Here is a 10060-nt window from a genome sequence, read left to right as displayed (position 1 = left end):
AAGGCATAAACTTTTCCACCGGGAATTTAACAATGTACTCTTGGGAGCAGGTTTGAGCTAGCTCCATCACACCCCTGTCATAGTACCTAGGCATGCCTGTGGTCATGGTAGTAGTTGAAATTGACACAGTACTTAAAGGTTTTCAAAGCACTTCACACGGGTTGCTTCAGCCCTGTGAGGTAGTCGGTCAGTCAATAAAAGTTCATTAAGTGCTCACTCTTCAGCAAGGAAAAAACAGTCCCTGCCTCACAGAACTCACATTCCAATACGGGAAAAAAACATGTATCCAGTTACATACAAGATACATATAGAATAGAGGGAAGGTAATCTCAAAGAGGAGGTACTGGCAGATGGGGGCACTTGGGAAGATTCTCGTGCAGAAGGTAAGATTTCACCTGAGCCTCGAAGGAAGTTGAGTGTTGTGCCCATTTTACAGATGAAGGAATTTAGGCTCCCAATGGCATAGCTTTCCCACAATAACTTTGCTTGTGTCAGAGCTGCTAACCACACCAATGAGATGGCGTTTCTAGTTCTCTAGTGACTACAAGTCAAGGTGATTTTTTTGCAAGGTTCTTTCCAGCTCTAAATCTAACAGTCCTATGAGATTAGGTTATTTACCAATCAAGGATATATGACCAGTAGAGAGAGGTTTTAATTTCAAGTAGGAGTATCTGCTACTAACTGCTGTTCTAACCTGCACCCTGATCACCATGTTCTTATACTGCCTGAAAGGCTCCCACATCGGAGGAAACAGAGAGAACGAGGCCACTCCCTCAAGGGGGATTGCACCTTGGGACCGGGGTCTTCCCCGATAATAACATAGACTTTCCCTTGGTCTCAGCGGAGGGTACGAATGTGGAGGGGAAAGTAAAAGCCCCATAAAATTTAAATCTGGGAAAGATGCAAAAAAGATCCCTGAGCCCCCTCTCGATTTACGAGTCAGATGCAAGAGGAAGAAAGGAAATCTCAAAACAGGGAAGTGACTCGCCCAAGGTCACAAAAAGCCTGATTATAACCCACGTCCTCTGATTCCCAATCTACCGGGATTTCCCCAGCAGCGCAACTTTTACCCTGCTGAGGGAATGGACCTTCCTCCCATCTCCTTGGGGTCGCCGTAGCCACGCAGTCTGGAGCAGCCCTGGGGCTGGCTGAGCACGCCTGATTGCTTGTTCAGTTTCATTCTGCAGGGGAGCCCCTCGGGGGTGATGAGTGAGACGAAACCCCGCCGCCCGGCTAACCACAGCATTGCTCGCCCGTGAGGACAGGACCCGCCCGGGAAAGAACTTTGCATGCCAACTCTGGGGCAAGGGGATTCCAGGCCTAGCTTGAGTGACAGGCCCCCTGGAGAGGAGGCAAGGGGGTGGGGGAAGGGGATTACCCCAGTCGGACATGCTGAGAGAACTCGAGATGAAGAGGAGCTCACGTTTCAAAAGCACTCTCTCCCTCTTTTTCTTCTCAGACCCCGACAACAATCCTAGGAGGGAGACAGGGGAAGGGTTTAGAATACAGAACTGGAAGGAACCTCAGGCATCATCTGGTCCGACCCCTTCATTTCGCACAGGAGGAAACAGTCTTCTCCATACACCATGTTCAGCAGATGCGGAAACTGAGGCCCAGAGAGGGGGAGCGGCTTGCCTGAGTTTACATGGTGAGTTAGCGTTAGAACTGGGTCTCCAAGTCACGGGGTCTTAGATCTAGGGAAGGAGAGGTCATTTAGCCTAATCCTTCTCACCCCCACCCATTTGACAGATGAGGATACTGAGGTCCAGAGAAATGAAATGGTTTGCCTGATTGGTCACAGGGGAAGTCAGAGCAGGGGTTTGAAGTTAGGTCCTGTGTCTCCAGGCTCAAGACAATGCCCCTTACAGCCACACTGCCTTCCTCCCTCCCGACTCCTTTCTGTGTCCTTTGCCCTCCTGACACTGCCTCTGTCCACTTTCATTTTCTGGGAATAGTGGGACTAGAATTATTCCCACTTTTAAAATGGTATTAGTCTCATCTTTGCCTCTAGAATGTGAGCATATTCAGGGCAGGGACAGTGATTATTTTTGTTTGTTTTGTGTTTTTTTTCTGTCTCCCAGCATAATACCTCGTACATGGTAAGCATTTACTAAATGATTGTTGACTTGCTGATTTGACCAGCTCATTGTTTGACCTTGGAAAACTCACCTCTCTTCTCAGACTTCGATTTCCTATTTATCGAATGAAGAGGTTTGGACTTTATGTTGTTTGTTTGTTTGTTTTTTTTTAAGTTTTAAAACTTTTAAAAGTTTTTTTTTTAAGTCTGAAGGATAGGAAGCTGTGGCATTTCCAATTCTGAGTCCCTCCTTCCTCTGATATCTTGGGGTATGGGAGTGGAAGAGGGTTCAGAGAAAGTGGCTTAAAAAAAGAAAACCTCATCAGTCTGGAAAGATCAGTGTGGGCTCTCTGGGCTAGAAGGGCCCCCTTACAGGTCCTGTAGTCCAGCTTTGTTACAGAAAAGGCAACAGGTTCAGGTTGGGGCAGTGACTTATCCAAAGCCTCATAAAAAGTCAGTGACAGAGGGCTGAGAAAAACCAGGTTTAAAGTCCCCCACTCATCCAACAAGCATTGTCTGAGCACCTAGGGTAATGAAAATGAGGCCAAAAAAAATGTGGCCAAACCACAAGGAGAATGCTGAGCCGGAAGGCAGGGGATTCATATCCCCTATATTACTCACCAATAATCAGTAGTAGTAGGTCCAGGACTCAAATCCAGGTTTCCTAATGCCCGAATCAGAGAGAGTGCTCTCCCCCCACCCCACCCCTACCCCCAGCCTTCCTTCCTTCCCACTATGTTGTCACTCCTCTGTTCAGCATCATTGGGAAGACGAAGTCATATAGGGCAGTGCACAGAATGCTGGACTGTAAAATGAGAGGGTCTTCCCAATGACCCCCGAAGCCTCTGCCAGCTCTAAATGTGTGATCCTCTGACCTGCCCTGGGGCAGGGGAGACCTGGAGTCAGGAAGACCCGAGTTACAGGCTGGCAGGGGACACACGACCCCCACACAGGAAACACTCAGAGAAAGGTTAAGCAGAAAATTATGTGGTGCTGACCTTGGTGCACAAGGAAGTGAGACGGTGGGTTTGGCTGCTCGAAGAGCACTTCCTAAAAAAATAATGAGCAGCTTGAGCACTTTACCAATTACAAAGCACTTTCCTTATAGCCACCCGAGAGGGAGGGAGGGCAAGGACTATTCACTTCCACACATTTGAACAGACTTTTTAATATTATTATGGATAATAGCATTTATGTAATACTTTTGCTAAGTTATTTTGTTTTCATTTAATTATTTACCCACTTATTTATTCATCCATCATTAGTCCATTTTATCCTCCCCAACACCCTGGGAGGTAGGTGCTCTCATTATCCCTATTTTGCAGATGAAGAAACTGAGACTGAAAGCAGTTAAGTTACTTGCTCAGAATCAACACAACTAGTAAATGTCATAAGTTGGATTTGAACTCAGGTCTTCCTGCTAGTCTAGGCCCAGGGTTCTTTATCCACCCAGCTGCCATTTCAAATCACCTCCTCTACACAAGGCATCATGCTAGTAGCTGGAGATAGAAAAACAAAACTGAATAGTTCCTCCTCCTCTGAGGAGTTTATATTCAGATTTGGGGACCCAATACATAAAGAAGAAAGTACAGAGTGTAGACAAGGCAATATCAAGAGGGAGAAAGTGCTAATCACCTGGACAGGGAGAAATGTGTATATTATCTCCATATTACAGATGGAGAAACTGAACTACAGGGAAGGAAACTGATGTGTTCATGGTCATATAGTTAATGTGTTGGCATTGGAATTAGGGTCTATCAGGGATGGGCAACCTTCATCCTTGAGGCTACATGTGGCTCTCTAGGTCCTCATGTGCAACCCTTTCATTGAATCCAAATTTCACAGAACAAATCTTTGTTTACAGGTGAGGAAATTGAGGCACAGACAGAGATTAAGTGACTTCCCCAGGGTGATACAGCTAGTAAATGTCTGAGGCTGGATTTGAATACAGGTTTTACTGACTCCCAGGCCAGTGCTCTGTGCACTATGGCGCCACCTAGCTGCCTAATGAGAAACTGTATTAAAGTAGTAACTAGGCTTTATTGCAGAGGGAAAATCAATGAGGACCTGGATTCAGATCCTCTCTCTGTGAGACACTAAGTATGTATGTTAGGCAAGACACTTCACACTCCTTAGGCCTCAATCTCCTCATCTTTACAATTAAGGAGTTGACTAGATGGCCTTTATGGACCCTTCCTTCTCTAGAGCTATAAATCCAGAAGGTAAAATGCAAGAAATTTTTGAAGTAGAATCACTATGATACCATGACAACACTTGGTTCATCGACTGGCTATGAGAGGGTATGGAAGAGTCAAAGATAACTCCAAGGTTTCAAACGAGTAAGGGAGTACAGTCTACTCTCATGCAGGTGGCTATGTGGTATAGTGGATAGATAGAACCCTGGACTTGAGTTCAAATTCATCCTCAGAAACTTACTAACTATATGACCCTGGGAAAGTATCTGCCTCTATCTGCCTCAGTTTCTTCATCTGTAAAATGGGTTGCTAATAATAACACCTATCTTCCAGGGTTGCTGTAAGGACACCTCTGGGTGAGGATCATAGTAGAGATCTGGATCTCCACAAGAGGAAATGGGTAGAAAGTTATTAAACAAGAAATTTAGGTTATATTAAAATTCTGAAGAACCTCGAAAAAACTGGGAATATTTAGCCTAGAGAGGAGAAGACTTACAAGGGACAGGAGAGCTATCTTCAAGGTCTTGAAGAAATGTGACATAGAAAGGCATAGAGACTGGTTTAGTTTGATCCAGAGAGTAAAAGTAGGGGCTGTAGGTAAAAGTTACAAAGAGGCAAGTTTAAATTTGATATCAAGAAAAATCTCTTAACTATTTGAGAAATCCAGCAAGAATTGACTGAAACAGCTTGATGTTAAGAGGGGGAAGGGGGACTGTCAACCTCTTAAGAATCATTGAGCTATCCAAAAGAAGGATTGGCTGCATCTCTGCAGGTCTGGAACCTAAGGCTCTAGAATCACTTGGCAAGGCTGCAGGTTGTAGCAGGGATTGCTATTCAGGTATGAGTTGGACAAATGCCCTCCAAGCTCCTTTCCAGCTCTGAGAGTATATGATTGATTCTGTGAGTAATGAGACAGATTTGTAAGAAGTCATTGACTCCCCTCTGTAGGCAATTATTACTCTTAATTAGACTATACTCCTCCAGTAAAGTTGTCTCTAGAGGACTCGTTGCAAAATAAAGGTGATCTTGGCCTCTTGAAGGCTGTGCCAACAGAATAAGGACTCTGACAGGTCCTGCCCTTCTGGAAAGGCTCCAGGAAGGGGTCTGGCAATGGCCATTGGCTCTGTTGTCTGAGGAGCAACACAGTTAAGGACTTGGGAGGCTTATCCCCAAATAACTGGCAACCAAAACATGAATTGTCTGACCACAGCAACTCATGAAGGAAGACCTTTTACTAAGGTAGAGATTGGAGGGTGGGGGGAAGTGTCAGGAGAATGGTCTGAATTTGATGTCACTATATGGAATCAAGGGCACTTCAGAATATTGTTTGTATAAGGTAGTGAGGCTTCTATGCCCCATTGGTATCTATTACATGCCAAGAGATGTAGATGAAGGATGGACTCTCCCCCCCCCTACCCTGAACTGCCTCCTTTCATTTCTAAGAAGACTTGGACAAAAATCATTTGGGATGAGAAAGGTCAGGAGTGGGGAGGTTTACTCATATCAATGAGATCTCAGATTCATGAAAGTATTTACAATGAGCATACCTGGTTAGTTTGACCCTGTGCAAAGGCAAGGGGATGAAGCGTATTACTTCTTGTGGTCTGGTCTGTTTCTATTTAGGTAGGTAGACTAGAAGTGATACCCTCAGCTCTGAAATGGGGGAGCTGCCTGGACTTGGGGAATGCTTGTTAGGTGATGGCAGTGTCCAAGGACCTTAAAGGTTTAGAGTGGGTTGGTTTCTTCCCAATGGTAAGCCCAGATCTCTCCAGATCCACTCCTTTTCAAAATTCATTAATTAGCCAGTCCCTAAAGGATATCTACTGATTCAAATACCAGCCAACACATATGATTAATTAGCTCTAAAAAAAGTGGTTGAGAAGTTGCCAGGAGACAAATTTTAACTCAAAAGAAAAAAAACTTATCATTTAGAGCTGACATATATATAATGTAATGGGCTGTCTCAGGAGGTAATACTCTGCATTATATAATATATACATAAATGTGTCTATACATACATGCACACACATACACATATATCTTTAACATTTTCAGAGCCTTTTTCTTACAATAATCCTGGGAAGTAGAGTTATTTCTCCCCATTATACAGATGAGGAGAGTGAAGATAAGAGAAAATAAGTAACTTGTGCTGGTTACACAGTATCAGACTCAAGATTTGAAGTCAGGTCACTTGACCTCAATTCCAGCTCATTTCCCACGGTAATGAGCTCACTGTTACAGTTACAGGAACTATCCAAGTAGAGACTGGATCCTTGTCAGGGATGTTGGAGAAGGGATTGCTGCATTGTACAGGGCACTGGATCAAATGACTTCTAAGGTCCCTTTCAGTTTTGAAATTCTACTATTCTGTGACTGAGAGGCAATATTCCCTCCCAATAGTGGAAGGAAACCTGGGTTTGGAATCAGACAGAGGCTGCTACTTACTTTCCATGTGCTCCTGGGCAAGTCATCACACCTCTGTGAACCTCAGTTTCCTTGTCAATAAATAAGGAGGTTGGACTGGAGGATGGCATCTTGGGGTCCCCAGCAGCTCTACCTTCTTAGCCTTTCCTTGGCATCCTCTTCCAGGAAGCATTACCTGGTCTCTCACTGCTCTGAGCTCTACAATCCTCTTGTTCTGTATTCTTCATTTGGCTTTAGGGTAGATTTCCTGGTATTTTACGTTATATTTCTCAGTTTCTAGTTCTGTAGTGTGAAGGACACTTCAGGAGAAGTGTCAGGAGAACCAACTTTGAATCTTGGCTCATTAATTTGGAATAGCTACTTCCTCACTCTGGGCTCCATTCACTTTCCCCAGATGTAAAATGAGTAACATTGGAACCCACAAGATCTCTAAGCTTCCTTCCACTTTCAACATTTCAATCTGAGAAAAACCCAGTCCTCAAAGTATTGAGATTTATCTATCCAGCCATTCATCCATCCATCCATCCATCCATCCACCCATCCATCCACCCATCCATCCACCCATCCATCCATCCATCCATCCATCCATCCATCCATCCATCCATCCATCCATCCATCCACCCACCCATCCACCCACCCACCCATCCATCCATCCATCCATCCATCCATCCATCCATCCATCCATCCATCCATCCATCCATCCATCCATCCAACTACACACACACACACACACACACACACACACACACACACACAGGAAGGCATTTTACAAAGCCCATAACCTGTGGAAAAGAGCCCATTTGAAACTGCCTGGGGTGTTTCTCCTCCTATCTTCTTTGCCTTTCCCCATACTGGGAGTTCTCAACTCCCCTCTCCCCGCTCCAAACTGCTCTTGCAAACATCCAATCCCCTGCACTCAGGGGAGTGGGTATCGAGGATTCCTTTCTGCTCTCTGCCACAGGAACACAGAATATCTGAGCAGGATAGGACCTCTTAGTTCGTCTAGGCTAACCTTGTGCACCTGAAGAAATGGGTTCAGAAAGGGGAAGTCAGTGAACAAATGTAAATCAGATGCCAATTATGTGCTAGGCACGGTGTAAAGTGAATACTTAACTGTATCCCCACTGTTCTGGGGATTCAAAGGAAGGCAGAAACAGTTCTGCCCTTAAGGGACCTTACCGTCTAAGGAGGGAGACAACATGCAAATACAGCTATGTACAAACAAGCTATATCTAAGTGGCCAAGTGGAGAGTGCTGGGCCTGGAGTCAGGAAGACTCTTCTTTTAGTTCAAATCTGGTCTCAGACACTCACTAGCTATGTAATGCTAGGCAAGTCACTTAACCCTCTTTGACTCAGTTTCCTCATCTGTAAAATGAACTGGAGAAGGAAATGGCAAACCATTCCAGTATTTTTGCCAAGAAAATTCCAAATAAAGTCAAAAAGAGTCAGACACGACTAAACAACAACATATCTATCTAATGTATCAATCAATCCATCTATCTGCCTAGCTACCTAGGGTAACTTAGAAATCAGAGGGAAGTCATTAACATTAAGGAGGGTCAGGAAAGGTTTTGTTTTTGTTTTTCAGAAGTCGAGATTTTAGCTGAAACTTAAGCAGTCAGGGAGGTCAGGAGCATCCCAGGCCAGTGAATATTCAGAGTCAGAAAATGGAGAATTTGGTGAAAGTAACAGCAAGGAGACCAGAGATCACTGGAAGTGACTTTCCCGGGGTTGTATACACAGTGAGAATCACAGAATCATAGTGTCAGCTCTGGAAGAGACCCTAACAATCATCCAACCCCTTCATTGTATAGAGAAGGAAAATAAGATTGAGAGAATGTGCTTTGCTTAGAGTGGTACTTGCCAGACAGAACCTGGCCCAGACAGATCTCAGACCCAATTTTCCTTACTCCAAACCAGGCTTCCTCTGTTGAATATCCCTCCCCTTAATATCTCCTTGCCTTCCGCCCCCTTCCCCCCCCCCCCCCCCCCCCCCCCCCCGCCCCCCAGCGGCCCTGCGCTAACTCACACCCCACTAGAGGAAGATGATTCAGGTTCTGGCTGCCCCCCAGAGAAACAGAGTCACGCGCATTTCCCTGAACGCCTCCCCCTCTAGGACCCAGCGCGCTCTCAGGGCGGGGGAGGGGGAAAGGGAGGGAGGGGGATGTGGCTGAGATACTAGGGGCGTAATTTAAAGCAGAAGTTGTCCCAAATCGGGATTACTGACTGCTCCTCTCCAGGGTCCCGGTTTTCTTGTAGTCCGTCTGCTCCCTCTAAAGTCTGGCTCTGCGAAGGGAGAGATGCTCAGAGGATTCCCCGAAGTGAGGAAAAGAGGGCTGGGGGGAGGACAGACGTCCAGGCGCCCTAATAAGATCGGGGCAAGATGAGCGCAGGGTTTCGGGGAAACAAACGGCGCCCCTGCTGAGCAAGGTAAGCGCGCAACTGGGGATCCCTGGGACCTTTATTCTCTCTTCCCCAGATCCCCCCACCTCCTGTCTCAGATCTTAAAATCCCAAACGGTGGGAAGAGTCACGGGGCTTCTGAAACCTACAATGTGGGCTTGAAAGCCTTGCGCTTTTTTCGGGGCAGCCGGGTGAGTGGGGAGGGGGCTAGTAAGAATGATCACCACTGGAGTCCGAAGGTCTGTACCTTCAACCCTGACTCTCCAAGTGATCTTGGACCCGTCACCTTCCTTCTAGAAGCCTCCGTTTTCTCCTCTGTCAAATGGAGATACCTGGACCACTTTTTGAGCTGGGCTGCTGTTGGGGGAAGTACTTTTAGAATTGTAAATCCTAAGAGGAATGAGGACTATTCCTGAGGCTACTTCTCAGATGGGAGCTAAGTCTCTCCGGGACTGGTGGATAGTACCCCTTTCCCAGCCCACTCTGCTTCTTTCTTTCCCTGCTGATTGACCGATGAAACCGGTTGGAAACCCACTCCCAGCTCCGATAGACTGTGGGAAATTTGGAGGTGAAGGGCCGGAGTCAGAGCTCCCTTGGGTTTGATGAGGGTAAGGTACCCAGAATTCATCGAAGGGAACCTTTTCTAAGTGGACGAGGCACGTGACCCTGGAGCAGGTGAATGGAGGTGGGTTGGAAGCAGAATCTGTGATGCCTGGGGCCTGTGGGCTGGCTGGGGACGTCTTAGACCTAGACAATAACTCAAAATGTAGAATTTTAGAGCTGGTTGAAACTTAAAAGCCACTTGGTCCAGCCCCCTGGTTTTTGTTTTTTCTTTTGTTTTGTTTTTGCTTTTTGGACGGCAATTGGGATTAAGTGACTTGCCCAACGACACACGGCTAGTGTGTGTGTGTATGTGTGTGTGTGTGTGTGTGTGTGTGTGTGTGTGTGTGTGTGTGTGTGT

At 45.9% G+C, this 10060-nt stretch overlaps 1 protein-coding gene across 13 annotated transcripts in view; it reads left to right on the top strand.

Annotated features, from left to right (window-relative positions):
* Positions 1-10060, top strand: part of LRRC32 (leucine rich repeat containing 32) — a 127324-nt gene that overhangs the window by 7834 nt on the left and 109430 nt on the right. For 5 of the 13 annotated variants that reach the window (XR_011165017.1, XR_011165011.1, XR_011165014.1 and 2 more), the window contains exon 1: positions 8843-9127. The exons of 2 other annotated variants lie outside the window; for them this stretch is intronic. Coding sequence is in view for 3 of the 11 variants with exons in the window: in XM_069070895.1 (XP_068926996.1) it covers positions 2204-2211 (8 nt within the window). In the remaining 8 variants the exon portion in view is untranslated. Of the gene's footprint in view, positions 1-1124; positions 1256-1459; positions 1649-2081; positions 2212-8842; positions 9128-10060 lie in introns of those variants that run through there. 6 more of the 13 variants (XR_011165012.1, XM_069070891.1, XM_069070898.1 and 3 more) reach the window with 3 other exon arrangements.

Source organism: Petaurus breviceps, unplaced genomic scaffold (genome assembly GCF_028583685.1).
Source record: "Petaurus breviceps papuanus isolate PSGF00001 unplaced genomic scaffold, PetGlider_PUasm1.0 90823, whole genome shotgun sequence".
NCBI lineage: Eukaryota > Metazoa > Chordata > Mammalia > Diprotodontia > Petauridae > Petaurus > Petaurus breviceps.
The sequence above is the reverse complement of the archived record's forward strand: the minus strand, read 5'-3'. Positions and strand labels throughout refer to the sequence as shown.